Here is a 27,214-nt window from a genome sequence, read left to right on the forward strand (position 1 = left end):
TGTTATACCTACCTTTCTGGGTGCCTAATCCCAGTCAATGCCAGATAAGGAAAACCCCCAACAACAGGGTTTTTTTCCAGGGCCATTGCTCCCTGCAACCTCTGATGGGGTAGGTTGCAGGGGGAGGAGGAGGAGGGGAGGAGGGGGAGGAGGAGGACAGGGGGGAGGAGGGGGGAGGAGGAGGACAGGGGGAGGAGGAGGAGGGGAGGAGGAGGACAGGGGGAGGAGGAGGAGGGGAGGAGGGGGAGGAGGAGGACAGGGGGAGGAGGGACCAGTTGGTCTGAACTCTATAGCTAATGTCCCGGTCTAATATAACATACATTAGCCCGATAAGCTCCAGGGAGCCTCCGGGGCTCACCCAGAAAATGGCATTTCATTAAATTCAACCCTGCTTTTTTTGTCCGTTGCTGTTTGCAGTCTGTGGCGGAAACCACCTGTATTTTCTGCAGATGGTTTTGTCTTGTTGACGGCATATGTCTGATTTGTAGGTTCTCCGAGGACGGGGGGGGCTGTGGAGGTCCTGCCCTGAGGGGTCGCGCCAGGTCTCGGGGTTCTTTCGGTAGACATAAGCCAGTAGTGCCAGATTCGGGCCTGGCCCTCATACAGAGTCGATGGCTCAGTGATTGGTTTAAGCGTCAGTCGGGCTCTTGTAGGGGTCGTCGGCCCTTTCACGGTTTGCCCTGTTGGCGGAGCTGTAGGGGGGAGGCTCGCGCTGTTTGTTCTCGCCTGGTCCCACGATTCGTGGGTAATTCGGGTCATCCTGGAAAGGGTTTCCCGCTTGTTTTTAGTTCTGAAACGGGACTGGGCAGATTTGCAAGTCATACTGGACTTGTCCCATCTGATTCCCTGGGTCTTTTGTCCCTCATTTCAGATGACCACTCTCTCGGGTCCGGCTGCTTTTGATGCCGGGTGCCTGGATGGTGTTTGTGGACCTCTGGGACGCGTATTAGCACGTCCCAATTCACCCAGTGTTCACGGACTAGTTCGGTTTTGTTGTGGAGTGACAGACTTACCGTTTTCATTTCCTTCCTTCCAGTTTGGATCTGGCACCTCGCGTGTCCACACGCCTTAACCGGGTTGTGGCGACCTGTTTGAGTTTTGACTTACCGCGACGATTGGCTGATATGGGCTCCCAGCCAATCCGCATGTCTGCTCGCCAGGGATTTGGTTCCTTACCAGCTCACTGGGTTCAGGTTCTTGGTGTACTGGAAGAAGTCCCATTTGGTTCCCCTCTTAGGTTCGGGCTGGGTTGGGTCTTGTGTTGGACTCTCGGACTGCTTCCTTGTCTCTCCCTTTTGCGGCGTTGATGCGGCTGCGGTTCCGCTTACGACTGTTTTTAGTGGGCACCCGGGTCGCATGCCAGTTGCTTGATCGGCTTTGCAGGAGCCTGATCTTGACCGTGCTGGTCTACCCGTTGGGTTGGATCTGGCTTCAGGCGGATGTTCTGGTTTCTTCGGGGGCATCCCTTGTGCCGCCACTCTCGTGATTCTCTGTTTTCGGCTCCCGGGAGCCTTTCGTCGGCTGCTGCGTCGCCCGCTTCCTCTTGAGTGTTTTTCGGGGTTCTATACCCTGACGCCTCCCCGAGCCGTCGCTCGATGTGTTCACGGATGCCTCGTCTCTCAGCTGTGGTTTTGTGACCAGTGCTCACCAGGATGGCCAGAGTCAGTGGGATCCGTCTGTCAGTCGGGTTCACAGCACGGCGCTGGAGTTCGTGGTGGTGTGGCATTCGCTTCAGAGGGTTCGTGTTGCTCGTGGAGCAATGATCCGGCTCCCTTCGGACTGCTTCCCGGTGGTTCCTTGTCTGAACTGCGGCGGTTCAATGCAGTCCTTGGCTTTGTGGGGCTGGCCACTTCATGTGACTCGTTTGCCGAGTTCTTGGGGTTTGGCTCTCCTGGCAACTCACGTTCAGGGGGTGTCAAACGTCCTGGCGGATGGCCTATCTCAGTTCATTCCTATATCCAAGGAATGGACAGTCGACACAAACTCATTCAGTTGACCCTGCCAGACATACGGGCACCTAGAGGTGGACCTCTTTGCATCCACTTGATCGAGGCGTCTTCCAGTGTTTGTGGCGCCCTTCTCAGACTGGGAGGTCGTCGGGGTTGATGCCTTTCGATCGGACTGGTGGAGTTGGGGTTACCTGTGCCTCTTCCTACCGGTTCGGTTGTTGCTTCGGGTCCTGGTTAGCTTAGAGAGACTTACCGGGGATGAGTAGTCCTGTTGGCTCTTAGGTGGCCAGCCCAGCCCGGCCAGCTTCAGGCGCTTCTTGCTTGATGTTCGAGCCCGAGGGTCGTCCCGCGGCTACGCCTCTTTCAGCAGATTGGTCCATTCCGGTACGTGGCTGCTGTGTCTGGTTTTTTTAACGTGGGTTTATCACCACTTGTATGGTGATCAGGTGGCTTAGTTGGTATCTCAGCTGTGAGTTTCATCTCGACGGCAGTATGAAATTTCCTGGCTGAAATTTTTGGCACTTGTCTCCTCATAGGTTGTTTTGTCCTTTCTCTCTTGGTTGTTTCAGGACCGTCTTCATATGCCAGATACTGTCGCCTCGTTTCAGGTGGTGCTTGTGGAGCCACTGCAGCTTGCATTTGGGGTGGATGTCACTTCTGCTCCATTCCCCAAGCTTTCTCAGGCATTGTTTTCACCTCCGGCCTGCTCATGCACCGCCTGAGCTGTCCTGGTCGTTGCACCGGGTGCTCTCTTCTCCCTTCTCCTTGGTTTGGGGTGGCCCCCTCGGTTCAGGACTGTTTTTCAACGGCTCTTCTTGTTGGCATTGGCCTCTGTGGCTCGGTTCGGAGAGGGAATGGTCTATCTTTTGGGCACAGGGCTTTTGGAGGTCGAACAAGGTCCTTGCTGCACGTTACCTTGTTTATGTTCCTAGTCCTTCTCGGGCATGTATAGCCTTGGGTCGCAGGTTGCAGCCAGTTGTCTCGACTTTGAGTTGAGGAGCGAGTGACGACCGCCTCCCGGGCTAGTCCCTTTTTTTCTTAGCTTTGGTTAGGTAGTTCCGGGGAGCTGAAGGGGCTCTCCACAGAAAACCAGCATTGAATGTAATGAAAAGCCATTTTCTGGGTGGGACCTGAAGGTTCCCCAGCATCCCTCCCTACCTCTGGTCAGCCATTTTTTGTTTTTGATACTCAGCCTCTGAACAAAGGAGAGGTTCTGGCGTGGAGGTCTGGAACTCCCCCCCCCGTCCCCCTGTCTCCCTCCCGGGGAAGGGAGGGTTGCGCAGACAGATACGCGGTGCTTGTAGTGACGTCATGCAAATGCCTCCTTGTAGTGACGTCATGCAAATGCCTCCTTGTAGTGACGTCATGCAAATGCCTCCTTGTAGTGACGTCATGCAAATGCCTCCTTGTAGTGGCGTCATGCAAATGCCTCCTTGTAGTGACGTCATGCAAATGCCTCCTTGTAGTGGCGTCATGCAAATGCCTCCTTGTAGTGGCGTCATGCAAATGCCTCCTTGTAGTGGCGTCATGCAAATGCCTCCTTGTAGTGGCGTCATGCAAATGCCTCCTTGTAGTGGCGTCATGCAAATGCCTCCTTGTAGTGGCGTCATGCAAATGCCTCCTTGTAGTGGCGTCATGCAAATGCCTCCTTGTAGTGGCATCATGCAAATGCCTCCTTGTAGTGGCGTCATGCAAATGCCTCCTTGTAGTGGCGTCATGCAAATGCCTCCTTGTAGTGGCGTCATGCAAATGCCTCCTTGTAGTGGCGTCATGCAAATGCCTCCTTGTAGTGGCGTCATGCAAATGCCTCCTTGTAGTGGCGTCATGCAAATGCCTCCTTGTAGTGGCGTCATGCAAATGCCTCCTTGTAGTGGCGTCATGCAAATGCCTCCTTGTAGTGACGTCATGCAAATGCCTCCTTGTAGTGACGTCATGCAAATGCCTCCTTGTAGTGACGTCATGCAAATGCCTCCTTGTAGTGACGTCATGCAAATGCCTCCTTGTAGTGACGTCATGCAAATGCCTCCTTGTAGTGACGTCATGCAAATGCCTCCTTGTAGTGACGTCATGCAAATGCCTCCTTGTAGTGACGTCATGCAAATGCCTCCTTGTAGTGACGTCATGCAAATGCCTCCTTGTAGTGACGTCATGCAAATGCCTCCTTGTAGTGACGTCATGCAAATGCCTCCTTGTAGTGACGTCATGCAAATGCCTCCTTGTAGTGACGTCATGCAAATGCCTCCTTGTAGTGACGTCATGCAAATGCCTCCTTGTAGTGACGTCATGCAAATGCCTCCTTGTAGTGACGTCATGCAAATGCCTCCTTGTAGTGACGTCATGCAAATGCCTCCTTGTAGTGACGTCATGCAAATGCCTCCTTGTAGTGGCGTCATGCAAATGCCTCCTTGTAGTGGCGTCATGCAAATGCCTCCTTGTAGTGACGTCATGCAAATGCCTCCTTGTAGTGACGTCATGCAAATGCCTCCTTGTAGTGGCGTCATGCAAATGCCTCCTTGTAGTGGCGTCATGCAAATGCCTCCTTGTAGTGGCGTCATGCAAATGCCTCCTTGTAGTGGCGTCATGCAAATGCCTCCTTGTAGTGGCGTCATGCAAATGCCTCCTTGTAGTGGCGTCATGCAAATGCCTCCTTGTAGTGGCGTCATGCAAATGCCTCCTTGTAGTGGCGTCATGCAAATGCCTCCTTGTAGTGGCGTCATGCAAATGCCTCCTTGTAGTGGCGTCATGCAAATGCCTCCTTGTAGTGGCGTCATGCAAATGCCTCCTTGTAGTGGCGTCATGCAAATGCCTCCTTGTAGTGGCGTCATGCAAATGCCTCCTTGTAGTGGCGTCATGCAAATGCCTCCTTGTAGTGGCGTCATGCAAATGCCTCCTTGTAGCGGCGTCATGCAAATGCCTCCTTGTAGCGGCGTCATGCAAATGCCTCCTTGTAGCGGCGTCATGCAAATGCCTCCTTGTAGCGGCGTCATGCAAATGCCTCCTTGTAGCGGCGTCATGCAAATGCCTCCTTGTAGCGGCGTCATGCAAATGCCTCCTTGTAGCGGCGTCATGCAAATGCCTCCTTGTAGCGGCGTCATGCAAATGCCTCCTTGTAGCGGCGTCATGCAAATGCCTCCTTGTAGCGGCGTCATGCAAATGCCTCCTTGTAGCGGCGTCATGCAAATGCCTCCTTGTAGTGGCGTCATGCAAATGCCTCCTTGTAGTGGCGTCATGCAAATGCCTCCTTGTAGTGGCGTCATGCAAATGCCTCCTTGTAGTGGCGTCATGCAAATGCCTCCTTGTAGTGGCGTCATGCAAATGCCTCCTTGTAGTGGCGTCATGCAAATGCCTCCTTGTAGTGGCGTCATGCAAATGCCTCCTTGTAGTGGCGTCATGCAAATGCCTCCTTGTAGTGGCGTCATGCAAATGCCTCCTTGTAGTGGCGTCATGCAAATGCCTCCTTGTAGTGGCGTCATGCAAATGCCTCCTTGTAGTGGCGTCATGCAAATGCCTCCTTGTAGTGACGTCATGCAAATGCCTCCTTGTAGTGGCGTCATGCAAATGCCTCCTTGTAGTGGCGTCATGCAAATGCCTCCTTGTAGTGGCGTCATGCAAATGCCTCCTTGTAGTGGCGTCATGCAAATGCCTCCTTGTAGTGGCGTCATGCAAATGCCTCCTTGTAGTGGCGTCATGCAAATGCCTCCTTGTAGTGGCGTCATGCAAATGCCTCCTTGTAGTGGCGTCATGCAAATGCCTCCTTGTAGTGGCGTCATGCAAATGCCTCCTTGTAGTGGCGTCATGCAAATGCCTCCTTGTAGTGGCGTCATGCAAATGCCTCCTTGTAGTGGCGTCATGCAAATGCCTCCTTGTAGTGGCGTCATGCAAATGCCTCCTTGTAGTGGCGTCATGCAAATGCCTCCTTGTAGTGGCGTCATGCAAATGCCTCCTTGTAGTGGCGTCATGCAAATGCCTCCTTGTAGTGGCGTCATGCAAATGCCTCCTTGTAGTGACGTCATGCAAATGCCTCCTTGTAGTGACGTCATGCAAATGCCTCCTTGTAGTGGCGTCATGCAAAGTTTGTTTCCTTGTTTTTGATTGATTGGGGAGTTCTGTTTGTTAGTTCGGCTTTTGGTTTGCCATTTTTTGACTAGCAGTAGTTTGTTTTGAAACTCCTACCTTTCTGGGTGCCTGACCTGGTAGATGGCAGACAAAGACTGCTTCCAATTACATGGGGGTGTCTTTAGGCCATTGCTCCTCGTGCCTCTCTTGAGGGGGGCCAGGTTCTGGCTCTGGTCCCCAGTAGGCTTAGAACTCCTTCGATTGACTGTTGCCACGGTCTAATATGTACACATCAGCCCGATATAGCTCCGGGGAGCCGAAGAGGCTCTCCACAGAAAATGGCGTTTCATTACATTCAACGCTGTTTTTTTTTTAACATATAACTCTGATTTATTTGCCAATCTACAATAATTGAATAAAAAATTGTGATGAATGAGTTTTAGTAAATGCATAACAAGTGAAGGGAAAAGCAATAGTATGTTACTTCTTATTTTGTGTTGTAGGTAACGTTTCTGGAAGATGGTGGTGACCAGCGTGGCTCAGATGCAGCAGTTGTTGGCGGTGTGAATAATATAGGTCAGCTGGGAGGACCGCCAGTTGGTGGAGGCAGGCAGCTGGTCCCTGGGCTCATTATGATGCCAGATGGCTCAGCTCTTCATGGCTTCCAGCAGGTCCAGCCTCAAGGTATTCTCGTGTTGTATCTTTGTCTTATACATGAAAGTTGAAGATCCATACAGCTTTGATGGGGTGGGGTAGGGGGGGACGGTCCTCTGTAGCTCCCTTTAGCTAGCTGTACTAAGGTAACCCAATACTTTTGAGTCGCATTAGCTCTACAAGTCCTTAAATGCCTACCGGAGACGAGAGCCACAACCGGGCCCTCTCAGAGTCATAAGGAGCCTGGGATTGTAATGATCACCCGTACTAAACGCAACATCTAGAAATAAAGCAGAGCAAAATAGACAACTGCAAGATTGACACAGAAAAGAAACAAAGCAGCAAATGAGACTACGATGATTCACCCAGTAGCTAGTGTGAATCCCACTAGTTACAGCTGACCAGGTTGGTGATAACACCACCGGAAGCTGCCGGCTTTGCATGTCAAGATTCATCATTCTGATGTCCAACTATTTGGTCTAACCTTGAGTTGCTGACCTTTTGGGTCCCAACTATGTTTAGATAAGTGGTGGCCATCCTTTGGACTTTGTCCTGTGGTGCCCCATTTGCATGTTTATCATTCTGTGATTTATTGTTTGCTTCTCGTTAGTGTGTTTAACCTCATTTCTTTTTTAGACTTCAGAAATTGATCACGTCGAGCTGAATGTGCTTAAGGCAGCCCTTCCCTAAAAATTTGTCTAGTAATGCCCATGCCCTGTTAGGGTGACTTTCCTGGTGGGTTAGGGTGTTCATTCCATAGAGGTTGGCTGAATGTGTATGGTGCCTTGTCCAGCCTAGTTAAAGGGGATTTGGCTCATCTGCAAGACTCTGAGGCAGGGGGCATTCTGGAGCTTATTGTTCAAGAGGGGTGCAATAGGGTTTGTGCTTGTACATAAGGCACGCTGCTGATGTCTTTTGCAGCTGCGTTTATCCTTAAGGATACACTCATTATCAGTTCTTTCAGTAAGCATTCCTAATGCCTAGGTGCCCTACTTGGTCTTTATCTTCAGGCCGTTAAGCACTGTGTGTCTTTGGTGTGTCCCATTAGGGATCAGCCCTCTGAGCCTTCATTGCTACTTGAAAGTTTGAGGAATCTCCTTTGATTTTGCTAAAAACCAGTGGTCATTAGTTCTGTCTCCCTCTGCCACTTGTTGGGTGGATATCACACACTGCCACTTGTTGGGTGGATATCACACTCTGCCACTTGTTGGGTGGATATCACTGCCGCTTGTTGGGTGGATATCACTGCCACTTGTTGGGTGGATATCACTGCCGCTTGTTGGGTGGATATCACACACTGCCACTTGTTGGGTGGATATCACTGCCGCTTGTTGGGTGGATATCACTGCCACTTGTTGGGTGGATATCACTGCCGCTTGTTGGGTGGATATCACACACTGCCACTTGTTGGGTGGATATCACTGCTGCTTGTTGGGTGGATATCACTGCCACTTGTTGGGTGGATATCACTGCCGCTTGTTGGGTGGATATCACACACTGCCACTTGTTGGGTGGATATCACACACTGCCACTTGTTGGGTGGATATCACACACTGCCACTTGTGGGGTGGATATCACTGCCGCTTGTTGGGTGGATATCACACACTGCCACTTGTTGGGTGGATATCACTGCCGCTTGTTGGGTGGATATCACACACTGCCACTTGTTGGGTGGATATCACTGCCGCTTGTTGGGTGGATATCACACACTGCCGCTTGTTGGGTGGATATCACACTCTGCCGCTTGTTGGGTGGATATCACACTCTGCCGCTTGTTGGGTGGATATCACACACTGCCACTTGTTGGGTGGATATCACTGCCGCTTGTTGGGTGGATATCACACACTGCCACTTGTTGGGTGGATATCACTGCCGCTTGTTGGGTGGATATCACTGCCGCTTGTTGGGTGGATATCACACACTGCCACTTGTTGGGTGGATATCACTGCCGCTTGTTGGGTGGATATCACACACTGCCACTTGTTGGGTGGATATCACACTGCCGCTTGTTGGGTGGATATCACACACTGCCACTTGTTGGGTGGATATCACTGCCGCTTGTTGGGTGGATATCACACACTGCCACTTGTTGGGTGGATATCACTGCCGCTTGTTGGGTGGATATCACACACTGCCACTTGTTGGGTGGATATCACTGCCGCTTGTTGGGTGGATATCACACACTGCCGCTTGTTGGGTGGATATCACACTGCCGCTTGTTGGGTGGATATCACACTGCTGCTTGTTGGGTGGATATCACACTCTGCCGCTTGTTGGGTGGATATCACACTCTGCCGCTTGTTGGGTGGATATCACACTCTGCTGCTTGTTGGGTGGATATCACCCCAGAGCCACCTCTTGGGTGGATGTCACCCCAGAGCCACCTCTTGGGTGGATATCAGCCAGAGCCACCTCTTGGGTGGATATCAGCCAGAGCCACCTCTTGGGTGGATATCACCCCAGAGCCACCTCTTGGGTGGCTATCACCCCTCTACCACCTCTTGGGTGGTTATCACCCCTCTGCCACCTCTTGGGTGGATATCACCCCCCTGCCACCTCTTGGGTGGATATCACCCCTCTGCCACCTCTTGGGTGGATATCACCCCTCTGCCACCTCTTGGGTGGATATCACCCCTCTGCCACCTCTTGGGTGGATATCACCCCTCTGCCACCTCTTGGGTGGATATCACCCCCCTGCCACCTCTTGGGTGGATATCACCCCCCTGCCACCTCTTGGGTGGATATCAACCCTCTGCCACCTCTTGGGTGGATATCACCCCTCTGCCACCTCTTGGGTGGATATCAGCCAGAGCCACCTCTTGGGCAGATATCACCCTCTGCCACTTCTTGGGTGGATATCACCCTCTGCCACTTCATGGATGGATATCACCCTCTGCCACCTCTTGAAGTTTGAAGGTTGTTGCCCTTGTCTCAGGGTGACAATCATCTGTTTTGCCTCTGTCTTTCTGCTTGTTGGGGCGACGACACCTTCGACCCGGAATCGTGCGAGACTTGTTCCCAACTTGTTATCCAGTTTACCCATTCTTCTTCTTTGGGAGATGTTAAGGGTCAAGCAGCTGGTCACATTGCATGCTAGGTTTAGGTTGTTGCAATGTGCTAGATTGGTTGCCCGCTCGAATTCCCCGGGGCTGCCCCATTTTGGATTTAGGGACGTGGACTTGGGGGTGTTGGTCGCTTCGACATTGGTTCAGTCCATGCTCTGGGGCCTTTCCCTGTCAGTGTGGTTCGCCCTGCTCTTTCCCTGCTGCCGGCTTCCAAACGTCTGAGGGTTTCGGAGTCAGGGCGGGATTTAGTTGGGGATGAGACTGGGGTGATTCCATGGGCTGTCCCATTTGATACAGGGACTGGGGCCTTTGAGACAAGATCCTCCTGATGAGGCTTCAGAGTCTTCCCAGCAGACCCCCCTTCCTTCTTTGCTGTCTTTTTCTTGGACTGCTTTTTTTCAAGGCTGGAGTGCATGGAGGCTTGCTCTATTCTGGAGCCTTGTTTTGAGGCTTCCAGGGCTTGGGTGGGGTCGGCCAGGGGTGCTTGGGGCCACGTTTGATCTTGCCTGGGCCATGGTGCCTTCTGGGCAGGGTCTGTTGTTGCAGGGTTTGGGATTTTCATATCCCCTGTACGAGTTTGATATGGGTTCGGCTCCACTTGGGTTCGTTTCTGGATTCCCTTGGGTTCCACAGCTTCGTCCCTCTGGAGGTTTTCCACCTCCAGGATTTCCCCTGCGGACGTTCGGGAGGCCCTTGGTGTGTACCTCCTGCGAGACCCGGACTTTGCTTCTGTAATGGATCCAATCTTGTTTGAGTTCAGTTCTTCTTCCCTGTATTGGGTGTATTGGGTTCCAGAGTCTTCTTGGGTCCAGATTCACGAAGCAGTTACGCAAGCACATACGAACCTGTACATCTTTTCTCAATCTTTGGCGGCTTTGTTTACAATTGTTAAACTGTTTCTCCTGCCAAGGCTTCTGGGGCTTATCAGCGGCCCTTTCTTTGCTTCCTTTCCCCTGGACTCTTCCTTTTCTTTAAGGGCAGAGGGTGTGGATGACGGCTCTGCCCCGGGACCTCTGTTGCAGGTTCCCAGGGCTGTGGGGGATGCCCGCTTGCAATTTTGGGGCTGTTTGCCCTTGCAGGGATTTTCTGCTTCTGGGCGGGGATTTTTGACCTTCTAGTCTGCTTCCTTCCCACATCTGCTGGCGTGTTTTTGGCTCTTGCGTCGGTCTAGCTCCTTTGTTTTGGTGGTCATTTTCTTTTTTGCGGATAATTCTCCGCTTGGCCACTGGCGGCGTTGCCATTTGTTTACCAATGCCTGGGCGTGCGAGCTGGTGTTTTGGGTGAGTTTTCACCTCATTTCAGGGGCTTTATCCTCCTGTTGCCGTTTCTTGGTTTTTCTGGGGTGTTCTGCCCATCGTCTGTTCCTCTGGGAATACTTTGGTGTTGGTTTTTACCGGTTTTTGCGTTTTCTGTCTTTTTGGATCTGGGCCCTAGGGTTTGGGCTCAGTGCCCCTGTCTCTTTACGCTTGCTCCCACACCTTATCCCTCGGTTTTTGGTCTGTTTTGGCCGTTTCCCTGGGGGGGGGGGGAACGTCTGTCTGGATGCTGTGCTTTGCCCTTCAGTGGTGCAATTCTGCCAGCAAATGTGGTAGTTTGGGCTCCCCCGGGTTCCCTTGGGTTCTTTGGTTTCGTTCCGGAAGTTTCTTCCTCTAGGGCCACCCCTTTGTGGGTTCAGAGGGCTTTGTTACCTCGTTTGTGACCCGGTTCTGCCTTCTGGGGTTCCGGGATCTTCCTGGCTTGTTGGCTGATCTTTTGGGTCTTGGCACATGTTGTGGTCGTGACGGGGCTTTAGGTTTTTGTTGTCGAGGTGGGCCTTTTGGTGCAGTTTTTGTGCTCTTTTGGTGTCTTCGTCTGGCTGGTGTGGTGCTCTCTGCCCACTGGTCGGCGGGTTGTCTTTTTCTTTTCCTTAATTTATTATTCAATTTTATTTACATGTGTGTGTGTATATATATGTACATGTATGTATGTATGTATGTATGTATGTATGTATGTATGTATGTATGTATGTATGTATGTATGTATGTATGTATGTATGTATATATGTATATATGTATATATGTATATATGTATATATATATATATATATATATATATATATATATATATATATATATATATATATATATATATATATATATATATATATATATATGTCTGTCTATATATGTCGTACCTAGTAGCCAGAACGCACTTCTCAGCCTACTATGCAAGGCCCAATTTGCCTAATAAGCGAAGTTTTCATGAATTAATATATTTTCTCTAATTTTTTTCTTATGAAATGATAAAGCTACCCATTTCATTATGTATGAGGTCAATTTTTTTTTATTGGAGTTTAAATTAACGTAGATATATGACCAAACCTAACCAACCCTACCTAACCTAACCTAACCTATCTTTATAGGATAGGTTAGGTTAGGTAGCCGAAAAAGTTAGGTTAGGGTAGGTTAGGTAGTCGAAAAACAATTAATTCATGAAAACTTGGCTTATTAGGCAAATTGGGCCTTGCATAGTAGGCTGAGAAGTGAGTTCTGGCTACTAGGTACGACATATATATATATATATATATATATATATATATATATATAATTTTTTTTTTTTTTTTTTTTTTTTTAAATAGGGAAGGGAGTACCACCTCTGGCTGGAAGAAGGGGGACCCATAGCCTCGGAGGAAACCACACATAACGCATTGGAGGGAATGTGGGTCCCCTCCAATACAGTTTCTGTGTGCTTTTCTCCTACCACCCCCTTCCCTTTTTTTTTTTTTTTTCCTTTATTGTGTATTTAAAGGTTACAAAACATACAAGACAAATGCCTAAAGGTTATGGATCTCTTGAAGCTCCTCCGCTTCTGGACAGGAACCGAGGACGCAGCAAGCATTTCCCCTCTGGATCGCCACACTGAGACGCTGAAATAAAAAACTGGAAGCCCTTGGGTCTCTGGTGACGTCAATGAGCTTGGACCCCAATTCCTTGAGAAATCCCAAGGCACTCTTGCCCCAGGGGCCATGCGTCTCAGACGCTATGGGAACAAAGAGGTATTGACCTTCCAGTCGCCTGTACTTGAGTGATTTTGCTGTTTCCCTGTGGTTGGCCGCCCCACCTGCTTGATCAGCTCCGAAGTGTACATAGGTGTCAGCCAGGGTGGATACACATGTGTAGTCCCACACCAACTGTCTACCCTCCTTCCATGAGTATATGGTGATGCCATCAGGGCGAAGTGCTGGGAAATCCGGGTTTTGGACCCCTAGGATGCGAGGTTCTCTCTCCGCTGGGCACCCAGCTGAGACGAGGCTTCTCTTGATGATGTCATTGACCTCGTTGTGTCTTGCATGCCAGCCCTTTGTGCTTCCGCAATGCAACCCATGCAGTCCGTATTGGTCTGCTTCCACCCTGTTGCAAATACACTTGTATTCAGTGTGAATTGGGGCACCAAGGCGGAGGGCCACTGCTACATGAAGGGATTCTGGATCTAGGCGCGTGCCCATTGCAGACATGGGTACTGCCAGGAGGAAGTCTCCTGCATGGGGGGCACGCACTGCTCTGAGGCGGGCTTTCTCCTTGTCTGATGTTGCGATGCTTAGCATGGCATCAGCTACTTTTTCCACTAGAGGGTGGTCCCAGCCGGACTGTTTGTGTTGTTTTGTTGGCTCTATAATCTTTAAGAGCAGTCTCCGTGGTGTAGTGGTAAGACACTCGCCTGGCGTTCCGCGAGCGCTATGTCATGGGTTCGTATCCTGGCCGGGGAGGATTTACTGGGCGCAATTCCTTAACTGTAGCCTCTGTTTAACGCAACAGTAAAATGTGTACTTGGATGAAAAAACGATTCTTCGCGGCAGGGGATCGTATTCCAGGGACCTGCCCGAAACGCTACGCGTACTAGTGGCTGTACAAGAATGTAACAACTCTTGTATATATCTCAAAAAAAAAAAAAAAAAAAAAAAAAATAATGGTTGCTGGGGCTGCAAGAACATTCCACTGATTTGAACATTCAGTGAAAGCAGGATCGTGTATTCCTGCTGAATCTCTCAGGGTTGCAGGTAAAATATCTCTGACGAGGTCGTGCGATGCATGAGAGGAGGAAAGGAAGGCTGGTAGAGCAATTTGGGAGGCTGTGCGGACACCAAGGCCGCCGAGTCTTACAGGAAGGGTTGCTTGCTCCCACTGAGAGTCGTCCAATGGCAGGTTCAGAACTTTCACCAGCATGGACCTCAGAAGGGTGTCATACACATTTAACTTAGGGCTGCTGTAGGATGGAGAACATCTCAGAAAGTAGGTCAACTTAGGGAGAGACAGGCATCTTGTAAGGAGAAAGAGAGCATCATGGGCATCAATCTTGTCAATCCTGTCCTGCATTCTCTTTAGGTCAGTGATTTTTGCAGCCAGGACCTCCTCGATTGCTCGTGGGCCAATGGGGGCACCCAGGAGAGTGCAGTCCGGTGGCTCGACAACGAGAATGTCTGGAAGAGCATTTTGTATTTGCCCAGTGATGTCTGGGTTGCGGGAGATTATTTCACATTTGGATGCATTGAGAATGAGGCCTAAGGCTGCTCCCTGCTCCTGGATTTTCCTTATATCCCCCAAAATGGTTTCCGGAGTTCCAGCTAGAGTGCCATCATCCAGGTACCAGATGTTTAGCTCGCTTGTCAGACTATCAGTGACCTCTTTGATAGCTAGGCAGAAAAGGAGGGGGGCTAAGGGGTCACCTTGTTGGACACCTTCACAGGAGTTTATTTCATGCTCCCCAAAAAGAAGCTTAGAGTCCCCACTGTAGCACGATCGGATGAATGGGTAAAGGGGACGGAAATGGTTGTGTACAGCCCTGAGGACAGCGTCTCGTCTGACTTGATTGAAGGCATTTTGGAAGTCAAGCTTTACTATATATTACTATATTACTATATAAGCTTTAGCTTATATAGTAATAGTCAAGTCGTACAAATAGTAATAGTTGATAAGTTAATCAAGTCGTACAAATAGTAATAGTCGACTTTAGTCAAGCTTTGCTATATATATACTATATTACTATATATTACTTTCTATATATATATATATATATATATATATATATATATATATATATATATATATATATATATAATATTATACACACACACACACACACACACACACACCCCTAGGGTCAACACTTGCAGCAGAGGAGCTCCAGCATATTTCAACAATCCTAAGTATTGTAGTACAGGTTGATGGTAGTGAGTGGTGTCCCACAGAACATAAAGGAATAGTGCTCTTGAAAAATAGGTGAGATAACAGGAAAGTGCTAAGGGAAGTGAAAAATCAGATGAGAAAAAGTTGCCCTAGTGTTTACAGTGCAGAGAAGAACATTCAAGATGGCCACTGGCAAGGGGAAAAACAAAACAGAGCTTGATTTTGAGGGATTCAATGAAGAAAGCATTGATATTAGTAGTCTACATAACAAGTTGGTAAATTTAGATACTATAGTGAACTCTCATGTAGAAATAATTAGTAAATTGAAAGAAAGTAATGACCATTTGAATAGCAAAGTTTTATGTCTTGAGGGTTTAGTGAAAGACTTGTGCAAGGATAAGAATCAATTGGAAACAAATTGCAAAGCCATGGAAGAAGAAAATAAACTCTTAAAAATAGCTTTGGAAGAAGTTAAAGTAAATTTAAACATAAATGACTACAATAGGTTAGGCAAGGAAATTCAACAGGAGAAACAGCTTTTGTCAGCACAGATGGAGGAAGTTACACAGGGAATAGAACAGTGCAAGAAAGATATGCAACTCACTTATGCACAAGTGGCCAAGGAGAAGGAAAAAATAGAAGAAGCAGTAAAGGAAGTCAAACACTGCAGCAACCAAGATAAAACAAACATTAGGCTAGAAGTGAGGAAAGAATTGGCATCTAACCCGAAGTTGGTGCAAAACACAGTTGATCGGAGTAAGTCCCTGATCATTTTTGGCTGCAAAGAAAAGGCGATAACATCTAGGTCAGAAAGAGCTGTAGAAGAAGCTAAAGTAGTAGATAAAATTGTTGGCCTCGTGGAAGGTCTTACAAACAGAGAGAATGTGTGCGACTACAGGAGAATAGGCAGGTACGTAAAAGGGAAAGATCGACCTTTGAGGATCACCCTAAACGGTGCCAAACAGATGGAAGAAGTACTAAGGAATGCTAGAAAATTGCAAAGGGATGAGGATGGGAAAGGGTGGTCGTTAAGACGAGATCTTTCAAAAGAAGATAGAGAGAAGCTGAAACTGAACCTCGCCGAGGCAAAACATTTAAATGAGAGCAGGAATGAAGAAGAAATAAATTCTTTTTTCTACAAAGTGATAGGGGTAGGCAAACCAGTAAAGTGGTACATAAAGGCAAACCAACAAAATCAATAGAGAGAGGGGGAGTGAAGAATAAGGAGAGGGGGAACAAGTTCCTGAAGATTGCATACACCAACATAGATGGAGTGAGATCGAAGATACTGGAGTTAAGTGATGTAATACAGCTGCAGACACCAGACATTGTTGCACTCACGGAGACAAAACTTGAAGATGTAATTTTAAATGAGGTCATATTCCCAAGGGGCTACTCAATTTGGAGACGGGACAGAAAAATTAGGAAAGGCGGTGGCGTTGCTGTGCTGGTAAAAGAACACCTAAAGGTGAAGGAAATAATGACTGCCAATCCACAAGAAGTTGACATAATAGCACTAGAGATCTGCTATGAGGATGATAAACTAATGATGATAAATGCATATAGTCCACCGCCAAGCAGCACATGGTCAAAGGAGGAGCTAGATAGTAAACGTGAAGGTCTTATAACAATAATGAGAGAGATTATAGCGAGAGCGGATAACGATAGATCACGACTGTTGATAGTCGGTGACTTCAACTTGAAATCCATAGACTGGGAAGCATATGAAGCTAAAACAGAAGATTTTTGGACCTGTAAATTTGTAGACCTCATCCTGGAAACATTCTTGTATCAACATGTTAAACAAGCTACGAGGATGAGGGAAGGGGACGTTCCCTCCATGCTAGATTTGATATTTACCAGGAAGGAGGAAGAGATATTTGACATTCAGTACCTTCCTCCCTTGGGTAAAAGTGACCATGTCTTTTTGGGAATAAAGTATGCAATGCGTTATAAGCTGGAAGAAAATAAGGAGGTTGAAGCAGTTGAAAAACCAGACTTCAGGAGAGGACATTATGGTGACCTTAGAAATTTTTTTAGTGAGTATAATTGGACAGACTTGATGCTAGGCAAGGAAGTGAATGAGATGTATGGCAAGTTTTGTGAAATATATGATAAAGGCACAAAAAAATTTATACCAAAACAGAGATGCAGGACCAGAAAACAGGATTGGTTCGACAGAAATTGTGAGAGGGCAAGAGACCAAAAGACACAAAAATGGAATCAGTATAGGAAGAGGCCAAACCCCCAAACATACCAGCGATACAAAGATGCGAGAAACAATTATACAGCAGTAAGGAGAGAGGCAGAAAGAAATTTTGAAAAAGGGATAGCAGATAAATGTAAAACAGAACCGGGCCTATTCTACAAATTCATAAACAACAAATTGCAGGTAAAGGATAATATCCAGAGGTTGGAAATGGGAAACAGATTCACGGAAAATGAAAAGGAAATGTGTGAAACATTAAATGAAAAGTTCCAAAGTGTGTTTGTACAAAATGAAATCTTCAGAGAACCAGACACAATAAGAATTCCAGAGAACAACATAGAGCGGATAGAGGTGTCTAGAGATGAAGTGGAAAATATGCTAAAGGAGCTCGGGAGGAACAAAGCAGCTGGCCCAGATGGCGTTTCACCATGGGTTCTGAGAGAATGTGCATCTGAGCTCAGCATTCCACTTCACCTGATCTTTCAGGCATCCCTGTGTACAGGAATCGTAGCAGACGTGTGGAAACAGGCTAACATAGTTCCAATCTACAAAAGTGGCAGCAGGGAAGACCCCCTCAATTATAGACCTGTATCATTGACAAGTGTAATAGTGAAAGTATTGGAAAAGCTAATCAAAACTAAATGGGTAGAACACCTGGAGAGAAATGATATAATATCAGACAGACAGTATGGTTTTCGATCAGGAAGATCCTGTGTATCGAATTTACTCAGTTTCTATGATCGGGCCACAGAGATATTACAGGAAAGAGATGGCTGGGTTGACTGCATCTATCTGGACCTAAAAAAGGCTTTCGACAGAGTTCCACATAAGAGGTTGTTCTGGAAACTGGAAAATATTGGAGGGGTGACAGGTAAGCTTCTATCATGGATGAAAAATTTTCTGACTGATAGAAAAATGAGGGCAGTAATCTGAGGCAATGTATCGGAATGGAGAAATGTCACAAGTGGAGTACCACAGGGTTCAGTTCTTGCACCAGTGATGTTTATTGTGTACATAAATGATCTACCAGTTGGTATACAGAATTATATGAACATGTTTGCTGATGATGCTAAGATAATAGGAAGGATAAGAAATTTAGATGATTGTCATGCCCTTCAAGAAGACCTGGACAAAATAAGTATATGGAGCACCACTTGGCAAATGGAATTTAATGTTAATAAATGTCATGTTATGGAATGTGGAATAGGAGAACATAGACCCCACACAACCTATATATTATGTGAGAAATCTTTAAAGAATTCTGATAAAGAAAGAGATCTAGGAGTGGTTCTAGATAGAAAACTATCACCTGAGGACCACATTAAGAATATTGTGCAAGGAGCCTATGCAATGCTTTCTAACTTCAGAATTGCATTTAAATACATGGATGGCGATATACTAAAGAAATTGTTCATGACTTTTGTTAGGCCAAAGCTAGAATATGCAGCTGTTGTGTGGTGCCCATATCTTAAGAAGCACATCAACAAACTGGAAAAGGTGCAAAGACATGCTACTAAGTGGCTCCCAGAACTGAAGGGCAAGAGCTACGAGGAGAGGTTAGAAGCATTAAATATGCCAAAACTAGAAGACAGAAGAAAAAGAGGTGATATGATCACTACGTACAAAATAGTAACAGGAATTGATAAAATCGACAGGGAAGACTTCCTGAGACCTGGAACTTCAAGAACAAGAGGCCATAGATTTAAACTAGCTAAACACAGATGCCGAAGAAATATAAGAAAATTCACCTTCGCAAATAGAGTGGTAGACGGTTGGAACAAGTTAAGTGAGAAGGTGGTGGAGGCCAAGACCGTCAGTAGTTTCAAAGCGTTATATGACAAAGAGTGCTGGGAAGACGGGACACCACGAGCGTAGCTCTCATCCTGTAACTACACTTAGGTAATTACACACCAACATAGATGGAGTGAGGTCAAAAACTTTGGAGTTGCAAGATATAATCCAGCTTAGGGTCCCAGATATTGTTGCATTATCAGAAACGAAACTTGAAGGAAATATAATAAATGAAGTCATATTCCCAAGAGGCTACTCAGTTTGGAGACGTGACAGGAAAACTAGGAAGGGAGGAGGAGTGGCTGTACTGGTGAAAAAACACCTGAAGGTAAAAGAGTTAATATTTGAAAACCCTCGAAATATTGACATAATGGCATTGCAGGTCTGGAATCAGGATGATAAGCTGATAATTGTAAATACCTACAGCCCACCAGCAAGCAACACTTGGACAAAGGAAGAACTGGATGACAAACGAGAGGGCCTCATAATGGTCATGAGAGATATTATTGTACAAGCAGATAAAGATAAATCACGACTGTTGATACTGGGGGACTTTAACTTTAGAGCAATAGACTGGGAGGCCTATGAAGCAAGAACGGAGGACTTTTGGACATGCAGATTTGTGAACCTCATTCTGGAGACATTCTTGTATCAACACATAAAGCAAGCCACAAGAATGAGGGAAGGAGATGTACCGTCAGTACTGGATCTAGTATTCACCAGGAAAGAAGAAGAGATTTTTGACATCCAGTACCTTCCTCCCTTGGGAAAGAGTGATCACGTCCTGTTAGACATTAAATATGCTTTAAGATATCATCTAGAAGAAAATGGGGACATTGAAACAGTTGATAAACTCGATTTAAGGAGAGGCAACTATGGGGAACTTCGAAATTTTTTTAATGAGTGTAATTGGACAGAATTGTTGCTAGGCAGGGAAGTAAATGAAATGTATGCCAAATTTTTAAAACTATACGAGGAAGGCACACAAACATTCATACCAAAACAGAGATGCAGGGCCAGAAAACAGGATTGGTTCGACAGAAATTGTGAGAGGGCAAGAGACCAAAAGACACAAAAATGGAATCAGTATAGGAAGAGGCCAAACCCCCAAACATACCAGCGATACAAAGATGCGAGAAACAACTATACAGCAGTAAGGAGAGAGGCAGAAAGAAGTTTTGAAAAAGGGATAGCAGATAAATGTAAAACAGAACCGGGCCTATTCTACAAATTCATAAACAACAAATTGCAGGTAAAGGATAATATCCAGAGGTTGAAAATGGGAAACAGATTCACGGAAAATGAAAAGGAAATGTGTGAAACATTAAATGAAAAGTTCCAAAGTGTGTTTGTACAAAATGACATCTTCAGAGAACCAGACACAATAAGAATTCCAGAGAACAACATAGAGCGGATAGAGGTGTCTAGAGATGAAGTGGAAAATATGCTAAAGGAGCTCGGGAAGAACAAAGCAGCTGGCCCAGATGGCGTTTCACCATGGGTTCTGAGAGAATGTGCATCTGAGCTCAGCATTCCACTTCACCTGATCTTTCAGGCATCCCTGTGTACAGGAATCGTAGCAGACGTGTGGAAACAGGCTAACATAGTTCCAATCTACAAAAGTGGCAGCAGGGAAGACCCCCTCAATTATAGACCTGTATCATTGACAAGTGTAATAGTGAAAGTATTGGAAAAGCTAATCAAAACTAAATGGGTAGAACACCTGGAGAGAAATGATATAATATCAGACAGTATGGTTTTCGATCTGGAAGATCCTGTGTATCGAATTTACTCAGTTTCTATGATCGAGCCACAGAGATATTACAGGAAAGAGATGGTTGGGTTGACTGCATCTATCTGGACCTAAAAAAGGCTTTCGACAGAGTTCCACATAAGAGGTTGTTCTGGAAACTGGAAAATATTGGAGGGGTGACAGGTAAGCTTCTATCATGGATGAAAAATTTTCTGACTGATAGAAAAATGAGGGCAGTAATCAGAGGCAATGTATCGGAATGGAGAAATGTCACAAGTGGAGTACCACAGGGTTCAGTTCTTGCACCAGTGATGTTTATTGTGTACATAAATGATCTACCAGTTGGTATACAGAATTATATGAACATGTTTGCTGATGATGCTAAGATAATAGGAAGGATAAGAAATTTAGATGATTGTCATGCCCTTCAAGAAGACCTGGACAAAATAAGTATATGGAGCACCACCTGGCAAATGGAATTTAATGTTAATAAATGTCATGTGATGGAATGTGGAACAGGAGAACATAGACCCCATACAACCTATATAATATGTGAGAAATCTTTAAAGAATTCTGATAAAGAAAGAGATCTAGGGGTGGTTCTAGATAGAAAACTATCACCTGAGGACCACATAAAGAATATTGTGCAAGGAGCCTATGCGATGCTTTCTAACTTCAGAATTTCATTTAAATACATGGATGGCGATATACTAAAGAAATTGTTCATGACTTTTGTTAGGCCAAAGCTAGAATATGCAGTTGTTGTGCGGTGCCCATATCTTAAGAAGCACATCAACAAACTGGAAAAGGTGCAAAGACATGCTACGAAGTGGCTCCCAGAACTGAAGGGCAAGAGCTACGAGGAGAGGTTGGAAGCATTAAACATGCCAAAACTAGAAGACAGAAGAAAAAGAGGTGATATGATCACTACATACAAAATAGTAACAGGAATTGATAAAATCGACAGGGAAGATTTTCTGAGACCTGGCACTTCAAGAACAAGAGGTCATAGATTTAAACTAGCTAAACACAGATGCCGAAGAAATATAAGAAAATTCACCTTCGCAAATAGAGTGGTAGACGGTTGGAATAAGTTAAGTGAGAAGGTGGTGGAGGCCAAGACCGTCAGTAGTTTCAAAGCGTTATATGATAAAGAGTGCTGGGAAGACGGGACACCACGAGCGTAGCTCTCATCCTGTAACTACACTTAGGTAATTACACTTAGGTAATTACACATACACATACACACACACACACACACATATACATACACATACATGTACATATATATACACACACACATGTAAATAAAATTGAATAATAAATTACACACACACACACACACACACACACACACACACACACACACACACACACACACAGAAGAGATGAAAATCATAGAGAAAATAGTAGGTTTAGGAGAAGGCTCAAAGGAAAATGTCAGTGATTTTAGAAGAATAGGAAAATATGAGAAAGAAAAGAACCGCCCCTTAAGGGTGACCTTTAATGGAGTGAAAAACATGATGGAAGTGCTAAGAAATGCCAGGAATCTGCAGAGTGATGAGGTTGGCAAATCTTGGTCAATAAGACAAGACCTCTCCAAGGAAGACAGAGAAAAGCTGAAAATGAACTTAATTGAGGCAAAACGTCTAAATGGGGATAGAAATGAAGAAGACAGAAATTCTTTTTTTTACAAAGTGACAGGGACTGGAAAGCTTGTGAAATGGTACATAAAAACAAAGCAACAAGATCAGTAGTGGAAGGGGGAGTAAAGAGCAAAGGAAAAGGGAACATGTTCCTGAAAATTGTATATACCAACATAGATGGAGTGAGGTCAAAAACTTTGGAGTTGCAAGATATAATCCAGCTTAGGGTCCCAGATATTGTTGCATTATCAGAAACGAAACTTGAAGGAAATATAATAAATGAAGTCATATTCCCAAGAGGCTACTCAGTTTGGAGACGTGACAGGAAAACTAGGAAGGGAGGAGGAGTGGCTGTACTGGTGAAAAAACACCTGAAGGTAAAAGAGTTAATATTTGAAAACCCTCGAGATATTGACATAATGGCATTGCAGGTCTGGAATCAGGATGATAACCTGATAATTGTAAATACCTACAGCCCACCAGCAAGCAACACGTGGACAAAGGAAGAACTGGATGACAAACGAGAGGGCCTCATAATGGTCATGAGAGATATTATTGTACAAGCAGATAAAGATAAATCACGACTGTTGATACTGGGGGACTTTAACTTTAGAGCAATAGACTGGGAGGCCTATGAAGCAAGAACGGAGGACTTTTGGACATGCAGATTTGTGAACCTCATTCTGGAGACATTCTTGTATCAACACATAAAGCAAGCCACAAGAATGAGGGAAGGAGATATACCGTCAGTACTGGATCTAGTATTCACCAGGAAAGAAGAAGAGATTTTTGACATCCAGTACCTTCCTCCCTTGGGAAAGAGTGATCACGTCCTGTTAGACATTAAATATGCTTTAAGATATCATCTAGAAGAAAATGGGGACATTGAAACAGTTGATAAACTCGATTTAAAGAGAGGCAACTATGGGGAACTTCGAAATTTTTTTAATGAGTGTAATTGGACAGAATTGTTGCTAGGCAGGGAAGTAAATGAAATGTATGCCAAATTTTTAAAACTATACGAGGAAGGCACACAAACATTCATACCAAAACAGAGATGCAGGACCAAAAAACAGGATTGGTTCGACAGAAATTGTGAGAGGGCAAGAGACCAAAAGACACAAAAATGGAATCAGTATAGGAAGAGGCCAAACCCCCAAACATACCAGCGATACAAAGATGCGAGAAACAATTATACAGCAGTAAGGAGAGAGGCAGAAAGAAATTTTGAAAAAGGGATAGCAGATAAATGTAAAACAGAACCGGGCCTATTCTACAAATTCATAAACAACAAATTGCAGGTAAAGGATAATATCCAGAGGTTGGAAATGGGAAACAGATTCACGGAAAATGAAAAGGAAATGTGTGAAACATTAAATGAAAAGTTCCAAAGTGTGTTTGTACAAAATGAAATCTTCAGAGAACCAGACACAATAAGAATTCCAGAGAACAACATAGAGCGGATAGAGGTGTCTAGAGATGAAGTGGAAAATATGCTAAAGGAGCTCGGGAGGAACAAAGCAGCTGGCCCAGATGGCGTTTCACCATGGGTTCTGAGAGAATGTGCATCTGAGCTCAGCATTCCACTTCACCTGATCTTTCAGGCATCCCTGTGTACAGGAATCGTAGCAGACGTGTGGAAACAGGCTAACATAGTTCCAATCTACAAAAGTGGCAGCAGGGAAGACCCCCTCAATTATAGACCTGTATCATTGACAAGTGTAATAGTGAAAGTATTGGAAAAGCTAATCAAAACTAAATGGGTAGAACACCTGGAGAGAAATGATATAATATCAGACAGACAGTATGGTTTTCGATCAGGAAGATCCTGTGTATCGAATTTACTCAGTTTCTATGATCGGGCCACAGAGATATTACAGGAAAGAGATGGCTGGGTTGACTGCATCTATCTGGACCTAAAAAAGGCTTTCGACAGAGTTCCACATAAGAGGTTGTTCTGGAAACTGGAAAATATTGGAGGGGTGACAGGTAAGCTTCTATCATGGATGAAAAATTTTCTGACTGATAGAAAAATGAGGGCAGTAATCAGAGGCAATGTATCGGAATGGAGAAATGTCACAAGTGGAGTACCACAGGGTTCAGTTCTTGCACCAGTGATGTTTATTGTGTACATAAATGATCTACCAGTTGGTATACAGAATTATATGAACATGTTTGCTGATGATGCTAAGATAATAGGAAGGATAAGAAATTTAGATGATTGTCATGCCCTTCAAGAAGACCTGGACAAAATAAGTATATGGAGCACCACTTGGCAAATGGAATTTAATGTTAATAAATGTCATGTTATGGAATGTGGAATAGGAGAACATAGACCCCACACAACTTATATATTATGTGAGAAATCTTTAAAGAATTCTGATAAAGAAAGAGATCTAGGAGTGGTTCTAGATAGAAAACTATCACCTGAGGACCACATTAAGAATATTGTGCAAGGAGCCTATGCAATGCTTTCTAACTTCAGAATTGCATTTAAATACATGGATGGCGATATACTAAAGAAGTTGTTCATGACGTTTGTTAGGCCAAAGCTAGAATATGCAGCTGTTGTGTGGTGCCCATATCTTAAGAAGCACATCAACAAACTGGAAAAGGTGCAAAGACATGCTACTAAGTGGCTCCCAGAACTGAAGGGCAAGAGCTACGAGGAGAGGTTAGAAGCATTAAATATGCCAAAACTAGAAGACAGAAGAAAAAGAGGTGATATGATCACTACGTACAAAATAGTAACAGGAATTGATAAAATCGACAGGGAAGACTTCCTGAGACCTGGAACTTCAAGAACAAGAGGCCATAGATTTAAACTAGCTAAACACAGATGCCGAAGAAATATAAGAAAATTCACCTTCGCAAATAGAGTGGTAGACGGTTGGAACAAGTTAAGTGAGAAGGTGGTGGAGGCCAAGACCGTCAGTAGTTTCAAAGCGTTATATGACAAAGAGTGCTGGGAAGACGGGACACCACGAGCGTAGCTCTCATCCTGTAACTACACTTAGGTAATTACACTTAGGTAATTACACACACACACACACACACACACACACACACACACACACACACACACACACACACACTTTTGTGTGGAGTGAGCTTTGCACTCTAAAAGGGAGTATGCTTCAACAAGGTAAGATTATTACTGCATTAACAGACAAGGTAACAAATCAGGAGGAGCAAATCAAGGAACTAGTGAAAGAAAATGAGGCATGGAAAGTGAAGTGTGGTGACTTTGAAGAAATAAACAAGAAAATAGACTCATATGGTGAACAACTCCAAGCAAGCCTAAGGGCTAACATAGAGTTAGGTAAGGATCTCCAACTGGAAACTTCACTGACAACTCACATAGAGGAGGTGAATAAAGAACTAGAAAAGTATAAAGAAGAAATAAAAGCGACATATGCTCAAGTTGTAAAAGAGAAAGAGACTATCAAAGAAGTGTGTTCGGAAGTCAAAACCAGAAATGACCAACAAGAAGCAGAAATTAGGCAAGCAATTAGGAAAGAACTGGTTACCAACAGTAAACTGGTACAAAACACTGCAGATAGAACTAAGTCCATAATCATTTTTGGATGTTTAGAGAAGGAAATTTCATCTAGGGTGGACAGAGCGGCAGAAGAGATGAAAATCATAGAGAAAATAGTAGGTTTTGGAGAAGGCTCAAAGGAAAATGTCAGTGATTTTAGAAGAATAGGAAAATATGAGAAAGAAAAGAACCGCCCCTTAAGGGTGACCTTTAATGGAGTGAAAAACATGATGGAAGTGCTAAGAAATGCCAGGAAACTGCAGAGTGATGAGGTTGGCAAATCTTGGTCAATAAGACAAGACCTCTCCAAGGAAGACAGAGAAAAGCTGAAAATGAACTTAATTGAGGCAAAACGGCTAAATGGGGATAGAAATGAAGAAGACAGAAATTCTTTTTTTTACAAAGTGACAGGGACTGGAAAGCTTGTGAAATGGTACATAAAAACAAAGCAACAAGATCAGTAGTGGAAGGGGGAGTAAAGAGCAAAGGAAAAGGGAACATGTTCCTGAAAATTGTATATACCAACATAGATGGAGTGAGGTCAAAAACTTTGGAGTTGCAAGATATAATCCAGCTTAGGGTCCCAGATATTGTTGCATTATCAGAAACGAAACTTGAAGGAAATATAATAAATGAAGTCATATTCCCAAGAGGCTACTCAGTTTGGAGACGTGACAGGAAAACTAGGAAGGGAGGAGGAGTGGCTGTACTGGTGAAAAAACACCTGAAGGTAAAAGAGTTAATATTTGAAAACCCTCGAGATATTGACATAATGGCATTGCAGGTCTGGAATCAGGATGATAACCTGATAATTGTAAATACCTACAGCCCACCAGCAAGCAACACGTGGACAAAGGAAGAACTGGATGACAAACGAGAGGGCCTCATAATGGTCATGAGAGATATTATTGTACAAGCAGATAAAGATAAATCACGAATGTTGATACTGGGGGACTTCAACTTTAGAGCAATAGACTGGGAGGCCTATGAAGCAAGAACGGAGGACTTTTGGACATGCAGATTTGTGAACCTCATTCTGGAGACATTCTTGTATCAACACATAAAGCAAGCCACAAGAATGAGGGAAGGAGATATACCGTCAGTACTGGATCTAGTATTCACCAGGAAAGAAGAAGAGATTTTTGACATCCAGTACCTTCCTCCCTTGGGAAAGAGTGATCACGTCCTGTTAGACATTAAATATGCTTTAAGATATCATCTAGAAGAAAATGGGGACATTGAAACAGTTGATAAACTCGATTTAAAGAGAGGCAACTATGGGGAACTTCGAAATTTTTTTAATGAGTGTAATTGGACAGAATTGTTGCTAGGCAGGGAAGTAAATGAAATGTATGCCAAATTTTTAAAACTATACGAGGAAGGCACAC

At 45.2% G+C, this 27,214-nt stretch overlaps 1 protein-coding gene across 1 annotated transcript in view; it reads left to right on the forward strand.

The window, feature by feature from the left end:
* The window catches only part of LOC123766092 (double-stranded RNA-binding protein Staufen), a 343,924-nt gene that overhangs the window by 219,576 nt on the left and 97,134 nt on the right, over window positions 1-27,214 (forward strand). The window contains exon 13 of the mRNA XM_069321293.1: window positions 6,509-6,689. Within this exon, the coding sequence (XP_069177394.1) occupies window positions 6,509-6,689 (181 nt within the window). The remainder of the gene's footprint in view (window positions 1-6,508; window positions 6,690-27,214) is intronic.

Source organism: Procambarus clarkii, chromosome 9 (assembly GCF_040958095.1).
Source record: "Procambarus clarkii isolate CNS0578487 chromosome 9, FALCON_Pclarkii_2.0, whole genome shotgun sequence".
NCBI classification, from domain to species: Eukaryota; Metazoa; Arthropoda; class Malacostraca; order Decapoda; family Cambaridae; genus Procambarus; species Procambarus clarkii.